The sequence below is a fragment of the Ischnura elegans genome, chromosome 3, assembly GCF_921293095.1.
Source record: "Ischnura elegans chromosome 3, ioIscEleg1.1, whole genome shotgun sequence".
NCBI lineage: Eukaryota > Metazoa > Arthropoda > Insecta > Odonata > Coenagrionidae > Ischnura > Ischnura elegans.
This window is the reverse complement of record NC_060248.1, coordinates 26,896,344-26,912,225: the sequence shown is the minus strand read 5'-3', so window position 1 is coordinate 26,912,225 and position 15,882 is coordinate 26,896,344. Positions and strand designations below refer to the sequence as shown.

Genomic DNA, 15,882 nt, shown 5'->3' with positions numbered 1-15,882 from the left:
TTTCCTCTAATGTGCTGCCTAAATAGTTGAATTGCTCTATCTGCTCAAGCTTCTCCCCACCTACTTTTATCTTGAGTCTCACGTGTACATACCTCGCTCGCCATGTTTGATAAAACTGCATTATCTTCGTCTTCTTGTGATTAATACTCCTCGCAACGCTCGCATAATGTATCCACTAGAGCTTGAAGCTCCCTTGCTGACTGGCTAATCAACAGGCGATAGAGGACAGCCTTGCCTCACTCCCTGTCCCATGCTTGCCCAACCAGATTCGTCATCCACTATCCTTACTTGCTCGGTCTGTGCCATTAAAAGATTACTAATGAGTCGCCTATCCCTCCAATCTACACCTATTTTTCTTGAGAATATCCATTAACTTAACCCAGTTCACTATATCAAATGCTTTTTTTAAATCCATGAAATAGGCATACATGTCGTGGTTATATTGTAGATTCTTCTCCACCAGCGACCTCATTATTGCTATTGCGTCATGAGTTGACTTTCCTTTTCTAAAACAAAACTGATCATCGCCCAAATACTCGCTTGCCCTTGCCTCCATTCTTCTGTTCAATATCCTCAGTACCACTTTCGCGGCATGTAATATTAGGTTAATGCTCCTATAATCTCCGCATTCAACAGCTTTCTTCTTTTTCGGTAGCTGAATTAGAACTGTCTTCACAAAGTCCTCTGGCCAACATCCCTCCTCATAGATCCTACATACTAGCTCGGAAAACCTTTTCTTACTATCCCTTCCTAGATTCTTCAGCAGCTCAAATCGGATATTGTTCATGCCCACTGCTTTCCTAGCCTTCATATCATGAAGGGCTATCTCGATTTCCACATCTAAGATCCCTGGCCCAAGATTATCCTCCTCCACTGCACTTTCCTCTTCTAAAGTCAATCTTTCTGACCTGTTTCTTCCATCATACAGGTCCTCCACGTACTCCTTCCATCTACTCTGTACCTCTTCTCTCTCGGTTAGCATCCTTCCATCTTTTGCTTTATTGTTTGACATTGCTTGCCCTCTTTCGCCGCCAGATAGAAACTTAACTTTGGCGTACAACGCGTCTACCTCTCCTTCCTTCTGAAAGGGATAAAATTTAAAAAAAAGCATACTTTACTGTAAATACAGCTTTCAAATGGCAAAATGTCTAGTGATGCTACATGCAACTAGACATTTGGGATGGTAATGCGGGTTCTCTACACTAGATTTAAAAAAATCATTCTCATGAGCCACGAAAATATACAATTCTATGAATAAACTTTAAATTTCATAAATAAAATGTTAGAAGTTATGTTCATAATTGTTTTTTACCAAATCAGGCTTAGTTACAACGATTTCCTATCCATAGATTTCTTATTTCTCTCTAAATTCCATCTGATTTTTTTTTTAATTTTAAACTGTAAGGCTCAGGTGGCATTGGCTTATATTATCATATTTTGAAAAATATTTAGGACCTGAGACCCAAATAAGAGCACAAAATTTTCCAACATAGGGAACATGTGACCCTAAAAAAATTTAGTTTTTGGCCCACGCTATTCCTCAATGCTCTCCTAAGTACATATATGATAAGAAGATTTGAAAAATAACAAAACCTATTATATATGTATGTAGTTGAACTTCAACCACTTATTATCATAGCATCCTCATTTTCTACTTGCTTCCCTGCTGTGTCAAGATCAATATTCCAAAATATATCAACAATAATATAATATGCAAAATTTCGAATGCATGAGTATATTATGCTACCATTAACACACAGGCAGATTTATGGGAGGGGGGGCACAGGGGCACGTTCCCCCCAGGCTCTTTAAAATAGACAAGATTTTCAATACAGTTATCATTATGTTTGTTTCATTTTGTGTATTATGGAGACTTAAACATTTAATTTAATATTATTAACTTTCATATCAAAATAAAGAGAATATTTTCTACAGTAATGCTATATATTGTTTTTAATATCAAACATGAGAATACCAGTCAGATCCTTGTGCCCCCCAGAAAAAATCCTGGATCCACCCCAGAATTAACATATAAATACTATTAGTATGCAAATAAAGCTGATGAATTATGATAAAATTAAATATATGTTACTCAAAAAATAATTTTTGGTGATACTCTATATTTACCTATAATATTTTTATTTTCCACACATTTCAATGCTTCAGAATTATCAAAGGATCTCTACATGAGTTTATCAGCAATAAATTCATAAACAAAACGTCATGAAGATAAAGGGTTAGTACATATTCATTACTTATTGTTGATGCCTAGATGTGCAATTTTGATTCTCAACATAGAGATTGATTAGAAAATATATTTCATCGATTTTAGATATAAAAGGTTATTCTAATGATGGGTTGTTGCATTTTCTTTGAATCCAACTCTCTTACAGTGTATATCCAGTAATAAGAAATAGTATTCAAAAATATATAAGGCCCCAAACCAAATGTTTACGTGAATATTGAAAGGCCTCAATGAGATCGAGATGAGGAGCTTGCCCTTTTACATATTTTTTAATGCCAATTACATGTACTCATCATTTATTTCATATGAAATAACAATAATATAAGCAAGTAACAGAAAAATAAAAGAAAATAACTCTTAAGTAATGAGAAATTCCTTTGAGGGAATCATAGATAGTTCTTGGCACAAACTGGTTTTAGGCAGTCTGGTGAGCTCACTTGGTCAAGGCCCTTCAGTCAGAGGTATCTTGTGAACCCCACCTCTTCAACCATAGTTCTATTCATTGAAAGGGGTCTTTTATTGGTTTGCGACTGAGGGCCCTAATGCCAAAGCACCCTTAAAACTGACTGACTGATGAGATACCAACATTTTACTGAGGTGTCTATATGCACATTTAAATGTCACACACGATTGCACTTTCATCACTTATTCAATGCTGAATCCACATACTACAAAAATTTGTAGAAATATACTATTTACACAAATGTAGAAATTCTATAGATCTTCTTCACCCAGTGACTATGGCAAATATGGGCTGGCACACATCATAAACTGATGTCCCTGAATGAGAGCAGTTTCATTGCAAGTTTTGCCCCACATAGTTGGGATTCATCACAACGCATAAATCTTCATTTGTACATGTACTTTCATTGAATCACATATGAATTTTTCATTGCACATAATCCTTAAAAATGAGTTTCTCAAGGAATCCAAATTTTTCAGTCGCCAGCATTACATTTTGAATGTTTTTAAGGACAGGCTGACTTCTTTGGTATTTTCAGAAATAATTATCCATTCCCAATGGCATCTCAGACACTCATCTCATTCTGATTAACACTCAGTCCACAAAAATACAAAATATACACTTTTTACAGATGTAGTCACCACAAAAAACGTCTGAAAGGCCTCTAATAATCATCAATCTCCTACAAGTTTACATGCCAAAGATAGATTGCGCAGGCAAGGTGTAAGAAAATTATCAGGATTAACTATCGTTTTCCATAAATGGTTGCTCAAGTGAGTCTTGATGAGCCCACAATGTACACTTTTTACCCATATATAGTGCCTGAGAGGCCTCAAAGCCATCAGTCTGGAATGGGTTGAAAATACTCTGGATAAAGGGGCTGTGGAGGTGTGATGTAAGGAAATTTTGTGGATGAATTCATGGTTTCCCCCTGGGGGTAACCATTTGGACATGAATTGTGTGGAAGGAGGTAGTTGTCAGGATCGAGTAATTCAATCACTGTCGGGGGAAGCGATGGAGGGAGAGGTGCACTACTGGACGAGAATGATTTTCCACTCATTCCATTGCTGCGGGAATGGTCACGAATGCCAGAGCCATCCTTCCCACTTTCACCACTGTACATGGTTTCCCAAACCTCCAGAAGCTGAGAATGAAGACCCGCAAAGCTCGGTCTATCCTTCGGTTCTGTTTTCCAGCAATCTCGCATGAGGTTGCACACAGCAGGCGGACAGTTGTCTGGAGGTATTAGCATAATCCCCTGCAATATCAGCTTCACAACCTACAAAGACAGCAATCACAAGGATGCTGGAGTATGAACTGATAGAACTGGTGCAGGAGGTAAGCAATCCCCAGAATATCCAAATGCTGATCTGTTAGGTTTTTGGTCTCAACATAGAATTAAGTTGTGGGATTTAAGTACTGAAATGGTTCTCAATAGTTAAAATAATTCAGTGATGCATTTTTCAAGAAGAACATACCAACCTGAGACAAAGGTTATACAAAGGTTAGTTGAGAAAGTATTCAGGAGTATCGTTAGTTAGGTGTATAAAACTACTGTTAGTATTAAGGCATGCATACCAGTGCACCGATTGTCTAATGAAAATTATGACTGAAGGGCAGAAAGAAGGGAAGAACAGCAGTGGTAGACCATGGACGAGGTGCATAGAGCAGGTAATGAAGGATGTTAAGCAAAAGAATTACGCATATATAGGTATTATAAGATAAGCCTTTAGGAGAACTGAGTAGAGAGCTGGATCAAAATAATCTTAGGATTCATGACTGCTGATGAAGATATCAGTTCATATCCAAAAATGGATGTTTCTCAACTTTATCAATACATTAACCCTTTCGCACCGAACGTCGGGTGCAGCCTATGAGCATTTTCATACACAGAAGACCTATCGTCGAGTATCGCTGTCACAGGGGAAGGGAAATGACCACTGAGATAGCAATAGGGTGGTTTCCTGTTATTTTTTTATTGCCTAAATCGAAAGATTATTACTCCTGGAGTATGTATTTCACGCTTTTCGATTTTTAAATGACGATATCTATTTTTCGCAGCAATTAAATGAAAAGTAAAAATTTTCAAGCGCACGAAAATGCGACAGCTAAGTATGAATGCTGGGAAAACTCCGTGTGACATCATTCTAACTCCCACTGCCGCAAGTGAGGTGGCGAGGCTTTGAGTGCTGATCCGACGCAGGATGCTAGCAGGTAGTAGAGTACCGTGCTAGCTGGTAGTGCTTGGCTTAAATAAGGATTATTAATACCTTTACAGCCGGCAGGCTGCTAGCGGGTACCCTGTACCCAGTCAAAGTACCCAGCTAGCAGGTAGCGCTTGGCTTAAATAAGGATTACTATTACCCTATCAAACGAAGGAAACTTTCCGACTTTAGGCAATTTTAATAGGTGATTATTAAGACATGTTTCTCTGAGCTCTGTGCCTCATGCATGCATTGGTAATCTCAGACGATGTAAAACTCCTGTCTACTCGTACAGAAACTAGGTCTCTGTGATGTGACGTGGAGTGGAATCGCATGGGCGCCAATCTGGCCTTTTTCAAATGAGGATAAAATTGACTATTGCCATTCGCCTAAACTGGGATTTCGGAAACCAAATAATTTGTAGGTATTTTATGAAGATACTAATGTTGGGTAACGAATTGCAATCAATACCTTTCGTTTTCTTTGATGAAGGAAACTACCCTATTGTCGAATTCATTCAGGCCCCACCTGAGACCCAGCTGAGCGAGACCTTAGAGCCACTCCTTGGCTGTTAAGGCCGACCCTTCCACTTATTTCTGATCCTCCTCACTGGAAGAATCCGTAGTGAAGGGGTTATACAGTCAACATTTTTTGCAATGAAACATTTTGTTGCACGATAAAATTTTTTTATACTTTGAAAATAATTCTTTATTTTGTTCTGTGGGTTTTTTAAACCAAATTTTAGAGTTACAAATAGCGGACTTCTGAACTTATAGTCTTAGTACCTTGTGGCCACTAACTTTGTTGTTATCAACGCTAGAAATCCTTTTATAATTCCACAATGCTTAAAAAATGTTAGTTATTCTTATTGAAGAGTAAATTATTGAAAATCAAATAAATATTTGCATTTAAAAAATACTGGTACACAATAAGTTGAGCGTGGACTCGTTCTGAGATAGGGTAAGAGGATCTAGTCTAGTGGCTGGGGTAAGACGCGGGTACCCAGTTGAGTTGGGTCCCAAATCGGAGGCACAAGAATACCAGGGTAACTCCACCCCAAAAATGAGCCGTGTACTGAGATGGTTTAAACTACTCTTATGCTTGATGAAAGATGATTTGCAATTTTCCGCAAAAATAAATTTAATCCGACCTGAGTTTTGATGTTACTACATCATTTTCAAGGTACAAATGGTCACTTTGTACCTTGAAAATGACCATTTGTACCTTAAAAATGATGTAGTAACATCGAAACTCGGGTTGGATTAAATTTATTTTTGTGGAAAATTGCAAATCATCTTTCATTATGAATCAATTCCACTCCATCTCGCTTGATTCCTCGAATTTTATATTCTTATGCTACTATGGTAGTACAGAAAATGTTTTCCTCCTGTTGGAGCTGGCAGAAAAGGGTTAATTTTTGTTCCAAAATTAATGTAAAATATGAAGAGAAGGAGATAATTTCTCCATTAACTGAAAACTTTCAACCAAGTCCATTTAAATTAGTAGAGAGATGGGTGTTATGCTATGAAGCTTGAACTGTCCATAATACCTATATAATTCAATACTACGAGGGCCATTTTTTTTTTAAACCTCCAATGGGTCATGAAGAGAAGACGAAGTGATTGATTAAAAATTATTTAATTGCTAAATGTTGAGCACACTTGTGGTATCCTTTCGACATAATCGCCTCGGCGATTGAGTAATTGGTCATGCCTGTGGAAAAGCTTTACTCCACCTTCTTCATATGATGTTGCCGCCAATGACTTACTAGGAATTTTGCCTTTGCCCTGAGGCTCATTGCCAGTTTGAAAATGCTTCCCTCCTCGCCACTTCTTCATTTCAGCGTAAAGATGGAACTATGTCCACGTTGCATTGCGGGTGATTGAAAATGTCCCATTTAAATTGCTCAAGGAGCAGTTGCACTGCATCAGCACTGAGATGACGGGCATTGTCATGGATCAGAACCCTTCCAGTAGTTAGCATGTCTCTTCTTTTGTTTTGAATAGGAATGGACATAATTTTTCACACTGTTTCACACTCTAGCTACAGTGCATCAAAAAAATTCTCTTTCATCAGCATTAAGGTTAAGACATGTCAATGCTAAAGCGTTCGGAGAGTTTTCTAGCTGTCTCTCTGCATTGCACACTTGGCTGGAGTATTAATTGAGGCAGTGTGGTTAAAAAGATTGATACTATCCCTAAACTAACAACTTATGGTCAGAAATGACATGAGGGTGTGGTACGGAGGACACCCAATTGCCCTACCTGCACAGTACCTGCCTGTCACTTGTATGATGATTTTGATGAGCGATCCGAAGTTGAAAAAAAAGAGGTGGGACACGGTATCAAGAAATAATGATCAAGAGGAGAAGGAAGAACAATGAAGAGCAGAAAGCAATTTTCAAAGAAAATTAATGAGGAAACCACAAAATTTTCCTCCAGCCCCAGCTGTGACCTGAATGACCACATATTATTTTCCATGTATAAAGTGCTTTATTAATTTCCATACATTACGTGCGTACATATTATCCATGCTTGCGCCAACAAAAGACACGATTTTGTGTTTTCTTATTTAAATATTTATGAGTCAATGGCTGAATTGCGATTTTTTTATCACAATTTATCTTATTTTCCTTCTACATACCGAATTCATTAACTGAATTGTGATTTCCGGTCTGAGATGATGACCCCATTTTTCACTCTGCTGGTCATAATCATAGGACTTTAGTGAGTTTGAAATTTTTCTCACTGACAACCAGTAAAAAGTCAAATGCAATTTTGTGACCAATGGATAAATAAATTCACATGAATTTGCGAATGGATTGGAGCCAGTGAAATTTAGCTCCATCATATTACTGCCTCAAAAAGTGTAGATGCCAAGCGAAAACATGAATTTTCTCATTGATCACATAACCCATGCTTATGATTCTGAACAGAAATCTCACGCTTCACATAAATATTTCACCCAATACTTGTAGCATGCAATATATGAGTGAAATAAGAAGAGATAGAATTTGAACTATGGTGATCACGGGCAATAATAGAATTTGGCACCAAATTTCGGCTTACCTCTTCATTACAATGTCCATAATAAGGCTGCTTGCCAAATGAGTAGATTTCCCAAAGCACAACGCCATATGACCACGTGTCTGACTCAAGAGTGAACCGTCCAAACATCACACTCTCAGGGGACATCCATCGTACAGGCAACATCCTCGATCCTCCAATCTAGAATAAATAGTCGTGGTTTTTTTTAAATAAATTACAAATAAAATGGATTTCAATCAACTGGAATAAATTATCATTTACTGTGGTAAATGAAAGAAATATGAACTGACTGAAATATGAAAATTAAGCTTTAGTGGTACAAAAAATTGTAAGATTTTATTATTAATTTTGTATCAATATTATAAGGGAGTAGTTTCATGTTTGACTTATAAGATTTCAGCATTGATTTTGTATCAATTTTTTTATGTTTGTGTTGTTAGATGTTAGAACTACATACTATATAGTATCAATCTCAAAAGTGGAGGAGTTGCATGTGTGAATTTTTTAGTAACATAACTGCTCATCTATAACTTTTATAAGTTCATTGATTCTATTCTTACAGTAAGCTGAAAAGAAGTTGAGATCTACTCAAAATTTAGTACATATTTGCGAGCTTTATGATCTCTATGTATAAAAAACGAATGCACTTTGGAGCACAACAATGAAAGACCACATCCATCTAATGTCTCAATACGTGAAATGCTCCTCATGCTAGTATTAACATACCCATGCCTTTTCACAGTTTGCCTCATCATGCATCCTTGTGACCAATAAACATGAGTTTCGGGTATGGACAAATAACTGACCTTATAGTAGTCACAGGTGTACACATCCCTGCTCATTCCAAAATCAGCTATTTTCACCGTGAGATCTGCACCAACGAGGCAGTTCCTGCAGGCTAAATCCCGATGTACAAAACGCTGGGCAGACAGATAGCTCATTCCACAAGCTATTTGTATGCACACAGACAACAAGGAAGCCTGAAAAGAAGAGAAAATTTTATTATCAGACTAATGGCATGCTAAATGCAGCATGATAAAGGGTTTTCGTGGTGGATTAGTCCCATTTGAGAATTTCAGGTGATAAAGTTTGATAACAGATTCCTGGCAACTGCACGGAAACTTGTTTTTGCTGAGGACAAGTCTAAATATTTCAACGAGATACACATGCATAGAGATTTGGGTGAAAGTGACCATTTCCTTTACTTCTTCTTCACCCTAAGAGCTCAGTGATATTTTTGTTGATTCAAAAACATGATGTATAGTATGACAAGAAATTGCTGAATAATCTTTAAAATAACAGGCCTCGTGTGGTTCGTAGTAGTTTACATTCTAGTGAGCAATCCATTCCCTCAATGGAGAGTTCCTCCCTCAACCAGTAAATGAACCAAAACTTGAATTATGTCAATAACACATAAAAAGAGGGATGGCAACTTTCATGTTTCCTTATTTTAAACTTAAAAGAGAACGATCCACAGAGAAAAAATCATTCGCCTTGACCGGAATTCGAACCAGGATCCCCCGATTTCTGGTCGAGTGCTTTAGCCAGTTAAGCAACCGAGGCGTCAGTCTTCCCTGTGGATATTTTCGGACACTACCGGACAAGGCGTTGCTGGACTGCTGAGCATATGATGCCACAAGCAGTCCAAATCGTGCGCACAGCGCCACAGTCGGAGAGCAGGCCCGGACATAGAACACAAGGGGTGTTCGCTCTAGACTAGTTTAAAGTATACCGGGACTAGCCGCGGAGATAACTTTTACGGGAGTCACCCGCAATGCACAATCGTGCGAAAGAATGATGCCTCGGTAGCTTAACTGGCTAAAGCACTCGACCGGAAATCGGGGGATCCTGGTTCGAATCCCGGTCAAGGCGAATGATTTTTTCTCTGTGGATCTTTCGCACGATTGTGCATTGCGGGTGACTCCCGTATAGGTTATCACCGCGGCTAGTCCCGGTATACTTTAAACTTAAAAGAGAACGGTAGAGTGGGGAAGAATTTTTTCACTCCAATATCTTTCCCTTCCATTTAATTAATTCTTTTAATTAATTGAAATTTCTACCCAGAGTGAACAATCCATTCACACACAAGAATACGAGTTTACTTATTTTAAGGCTCAAATATAATTGTACCTTAGTGAGAGGTGGCAAGCCAGGGACTGGTTTCCAGAGTTCACGACTGTTACTTCGTAGAACCTCGGCCAAATCTCCAAAAGGCATAAACTCGAATACCATCCAAGGGCTATGACCATTATCTGAAAAATGCAGAACCAGATTACAGATGTACATTATTCAAGGCAGCTCCTTCACATAATTCAACTAAGCATAAACTCAACGACTTAAAAGGGCTGTTACATATCTAGACTAACTGGCCCTTTAAATCAGTTGCATTGATTCATTTGAAGAAACAATGACTGTTACACATAAAAAAATATACACAGAATATTAAGGTGCAAATTCATATGAATAAAAATAGAATGCATGATAATGATTAATCATAGGATATAGATAAATACTGAATATTCCTACTGATTTTTTTCCACCAGAAAATACATGGAATCTTTTAGCAACTTATTCATCAATCATTATGAAATCTTGAACAATAAGTTTTTTTGTGAGACAAGAATTTTCAATACATTATAATTCATTTATAATTTGACTAAAAATTAATCTTTAGAAGAAAAACAAACCCTCATAAGTACCCAAATGAAATTAAAAATAACTGATGACGATGAGTTTGTAAAATGAAAATATTTTGAGCTGAAAATGACCATTACAATCTCCTTAATTTTGATGGAATGAATTATGGTTCAAACTCACTCCATTAAAATAAATTTTTCAGTAAAATTAAAGTTTCTCAAATTCCAGGAGGTGAAACTTACTCAAACTTCCATAGATTACTCAATCGTAGTACACAAAACATAAAAGTTAAAAATTTTAATAGTTTACGGTAAATTAAATGTTACAGGCCGAACAAATATGAATTTATGTATATCTACTCTCTTTTTCTGTGCTGTTTTGGGGCAGTAGTGGCTTTAGGCCTTTGAAATGGGTGAAGAGATGGCCAGACTCTCTTTGCAGTCCAGGGTTCACCACCACCACCTCCCACCCCTACCACATCAACACAGGTTGATTAAAGTAGAGTCATGTGGCAATATGTTTCAGTAATATAGGCGGCTTTAATGATAAAAATTACACTTAGATGACTTAATTAAAATTGATCAGTACAATACTACTCTGATGAAACTTAAATATTTACAAACATTTTTCTACCAAATCCTCCTTGAATGGCACACATAATTGAAGGATAGGATGAATTTCGCCCAGAGAACAACGAACAGTTGAGGGCTGAAAACAAAAGTATTCATGAACCAAAGCAATAGGATGATGATATCCCAAAATAATAAATCCAGTTCTATACCACCAGATCTAAATTAATAATCCTGCTGTTGACAACATATTTGGACATTGAGGTAGTTCGAGTCTTAATTGAGTCTTATTGAGGTAGTTTAGCACTTCAAATGAGGTCCTTCCTCTCTTTGGCATTCCATATATATTAAATAGAGTATCTAAATAACTGTAAAATGGCAATATGAAGTGGCAGGAGTATCAGTCGAAAACCCTCACTAATTAATTGGCAGCAGGTGGAAGGATGCAGACAAGTTGCTGGAGCACAGACTACTACACACTATGAGGTGAGCAAAATGGCACAGAAGTTCCAGCGTAAGCAAAGTGCTACGCAAAGCACATCACCGATCACACTGTAGCCTTGACAACTAACAAGTCTTCTCAGACTCACATGCTCATTTCCCTCTCCCGTCTCACTTGGAAGTGAAGTGCAACAACAAAACCCTTCACTTGCCGAGGTGAGTCAAGAGTTTCCAATGATGCATGCATCAGCACCCAGCAGGAGTGCAGCATAAGAAATGTTTGTAAAACAGTAAATCATTTTACGCCATAAACTGAATCTGGTTTATGTACTGAATATTTAAATTTTTAAGAAAATTGACCTTCTCATTTATTCCTTCAAATTATAGGTGAAGTGGCACCTCACCCACTTCATCAGATGAGTCTCCATTGATTAGGGGAGCAATTTCATTCTGTACCAATTTTTATCAATGAAATGGCTGGAATGGACTTACCTTGAACAACAACTCCAATAAGAGAGAGGATGTTCTCATGTTGGAAGGCACTCATTATCTCCACCTCTCGCATGAAGTCCTCCTCCGCTTCCCTTGACGCAGACTCCTTGAGCACTTTGACGGCAACTATTAAGGGCCCACCAGTGCAATTCGACTGACTCCTCTGCGAAGTTGCTTGGGTACCATTATGAGCAGGGCACGTGGAACCAGGCAAAAACTTGTGACGACATGAATTCTTCAGTTCTCCTGAGAATTGGTAAGATAAAAAATAGTTAATTTGCAGTAGTGTTTTTCCATGCCTCTTTGGATTGGAGTCAACCCTTGACCCCTTGGATTTTGATTAGAATTGGTATATGTACGTAAATGTTTGCCTCCTCAAATAAAAATTACTCTGCAAAATTTTAAAATAATAATATTCTTAATAATACACTTAATTTAAGACCAAATTTAAAATATATTTAAGTTAAAAGCATTTCAACATACGAATTTGTAATTTTTAAACAATAAATAGTTTAAACAATTGTTAATAAATTGTTGATGGGGTAAAAGAACATACAAAATTTTGGCTATATTTTCAATTATTTATACTATAACATAAAAATTAGAGGCAAAAAATTTGTTTACACTGATTTATTTTCACAAAACAAGACTGAAAATATAATGTTTGCCAAAAATTGCCATTTTGAAAATATTTGTGACTCATTTGATTTTTGGGTCCAGACAAATAGTTTCCAATTTTATTTTTTACTGAGAAGGCAATTATATAATGCAATGTTCATCATAATTCGAAAAGTCAACTCAAGTACCAGTAGCTGAGGAATGACCCAGAAAAAAATTAAACACATCGATATTATCACAATTAACAGTACTCTTATTCCACTGATCAAGGCAAGTTTACATGGAAATTTTGTACATCAATCTACCTAGTCCCCAGGGCTGGTTCAGGAGACATTTTTCTAGTGTAAGCGAAAGACATTCTGGCCACCCCACTCAAAAATAACCTGAGAGGTAGTAGAATTAGTAACTACAGAACATTGGACTGAGTGCTTAGGCCCCTTTTGCTTGGTGCCTTATGTGGCCCCGTAGTTATCTTACCACTTCAACTGGCCCTGATAGTCCCCCCTCTCATACTGACATTTACTTTTCAATTCATGCTGAGGCCTATTTCCTTTCATTCTAATTTCGAGACTCTCCTCCAAAAATTTAATAGCATACTCAGCACAAGGAAATCCTCCCATTGACACCCATGATTTAGGAAATGTGAAACTACTTCAATAGGTATAGCTGCATAGAGTGGCATAACTATGGGGGGGGGATGAGGGGATAGATCCCCCTCAAAGCCTTAGAAATGAAAAATACTACTTAAAGCTATTATATAGTTTTGACATGTAATTACTGCATCTGCTTAAAGTCAAATATTTAGTACCAAAATGATGAAAAATATATTTCCATTCATGTTATTTTTCAAAAATTTGCCATTGACCCTCCTATCCCTCCCTCCTCCGGTGCCACCCCAGGCCATCCCAACCCCCCCCCCCTCTACAAAACATATTTATAGTTACGCCACTGGCTGCATGTATGCACCATTTACACCACTCACCTCTATAAACCTTTCCAAAGCATCCTTCACCTATCTCCTGAAGGAAAAGGAGAGAATCCTTGGGGATGAGAGGGACTGTTGCATCGGTAGCCTGAGGCAGGGAAGCGCTGTACTGTGGATTTGAAGTATACCGATCAGGCAAAAGCACTCCTTTGGTCAGGCTCACAGGGGTGGATTGCTGAGGGAGATGAGGAGAAATTCGAAGCAAGCTCAAAATAGCTGATTCCACTATGGCAATATTTCATTACCTCATGATCCCCATCCCCTTCCTCAGCAAAGAAATTATTTCATCACACAATTAGGTTCAGTAAAAGGAAAAATTACACAACACCAGGTATGATCAGAAAAACTTATTAAAATTTGAAGGATAAAAATATTTATTAATAGTTTCGGAAAAAACTTTGCCAGGCCAGAAAATATTGATCAAAAGTTATGCTCCATTGAAATTTGCACTCATTAGTTTAGGAAAATGTCAAAATTGTATGACACAAAATACCTGAACAAAAGATAGCCTCAAACATTGAATGCCGATTGGTGTTGTACTGGCTGTACACATATTAAAAAAACAAAAAATACAACTTTTTTCTTCTCAATACCTTTAAAATGGTATTTTAAGTGTGGACAGAGTAATATAATTTTGCTTTCCAATCAATATTACCCTTAAAGTTAACTTTACTCCAGTTAAAACAAAAAATACTGAGGAAATCCACAAATGTATTCCACCACTGGTAAAAAGTAGATATTATACCACATTAATAGACATGCCCTACTGCCAACATTAAAAATTGCATCTTCCAGTTTTTTATCCATCATTATAGGCACGCAAATATTAAAGGTTTTGCATGCATTCATGGAATTCTATTGTATAGAGTAAGCAAACGTGTTCAAGCCCATTGGCATGGAGGTTCATTACATTTTGTGGCACCTTGGTGTGATGCAATACCTCTCCGCAATTATGCATCTGAGTTTTGATATGCATAGACAAGTAGCTTTTAGAAATTCATCATTTGTATACAAATATTATTTGTTAAGCTGGTGAAATAAAAACTTTCATTAGAGAGCCACCTAAAAGATTACCCCAACTCTAAATTTGCCACTGCCCCTTAGAACTGCTCCTATTAATATCTTTGTACGAAACAGACTGGTAGTGGTGGATATATGGTGAATATTTTAAGAGAGAAGAAAAACACACTTGGATTGTCATTCCATCGCTTTGCAAGGTTCCCACGTTCACGGGAGAAGCCGGTCCCTTCCTCTGGTCCTTACGCCCCCTGCGTGTCCACCACCACCAAATACCGACGAAGATGAAAAGAAGGGCCAACAAGGCAGCCGCAGCTCCACCCCAACTGGCAGCATCCGAGCTGCCTTTGTCCACCTGCAAAAGAAGTGCACCACTATGCTTTAATGAAAATCAATGAGGAGGATATAAATTATAGAAACTCTGTGCTAGGGTTCATGGAACCATTCTGGGAATTTTCAACCACTCTTGGAAACCAGGAGACTGCAGCTACACCCCAACCCCCCCAGTTTTAGGGAAATCAATTGTAATGTAAGAACACTGACAATATACTTCAATGTTGATAAAAATCAATAAAATGAATTTCAAGTTCAAAACCTAATTGATTCTTTACTCTATGCTCAAGAAAAGCTAATGAAGTTGTCGAGTTGCTAAATATCTTTTAATTGATAATTAATAATGCCTTTTAGTACTTGCCAGCTGCACTTGAACTCACCTTGTGGGCTGGTGCCGAGGCCACGTTACCATGGACGAAGGTGGGCGGTAGAACTGGTGGCGGGCTCTTGATAGGTGGCACTGGGTATTAGAATGGGAAAAATAGAACAGTTAAAGGGTGACATTCGACCAAAGCTAAGAAAAGTACCGCACTTGAGGTCCTTTTTTTTCTATTTTCCCATATAGAGGGGTTGCATCCGCACTCAGTAAATTTTATTATCATCACCTGGTTATAAAAACATTCAAATAATTCCTATGCCTGGACTTCGTGAATGGACAACCTTGACCATGGGATGCTTGGTCCGAAGAGGTACGTCGTGTAGAAGGCGGTATGCAGGATGCGATTGAACTCAATGGTGGTATGTGGGAGTTTGAGGTGGTAAAATCAAATTGAGGCACGTTAATGAATGGCAGTGACAATACCCTCCAGTGGCGTAACTATGGGAGGGAGG

The 15,882-nt window shown here is 37.7% G+C and overlaps 1 protein-coding gene across 2 annotated transcripts in view; it reads right to left on the bottom strand.

Annotated features, from left to right (window-relative positions):
* Nucleotides 1-2,116: 2,116 nt before the first annotated feature.
* Nucleotides 2,117-15,882, bottom strand: part of LOC124155582 (tyrosine-protein kinase transmembrane receptor Ror-like) — a 51,515-nt gene continuing 37,749 nt past the window's right edge. The window contains exons 3-10 of one of the 2 annotated variants that reach the window (XM_046529535.1): nt 15,432-15,511; nt 14,891-15,073; nt 13,699-13,876; nt 12,099-12,344; nt 10,090-10,211; nt 8,766-8,939; nt 7,981-8,139; nt 2,117-3,987 (exon numbers count right to left, since the gene is read on the bottom strand). In XM_046529535.1, the coding sequence (XP_046385491.1) occupies nt 3,550-3,987; nt 7,981-8,139; nt 8,766-8,939; nt 10,090-10,211; nt 12,099-12,344; nt 13,699-13,876; nt 14,891-15,073; nt 15,432-15,511 (1,580 nt within the window). In that variant the 3' untranslated portion in view covers nt 2,117-3,549. The remainder of the gene's footprint in view (nt 3,988-7,980; nt 8,140-8,765; nt 8,940-10,089; nt 10,212-12,098; nt 12,345-13,698; nt 13,877-14,890; nt 15,074-15,431; nt 15,512-15,882) is intronic. The other variant, XM_046529536.1, reaches the window with a different exon arrangement.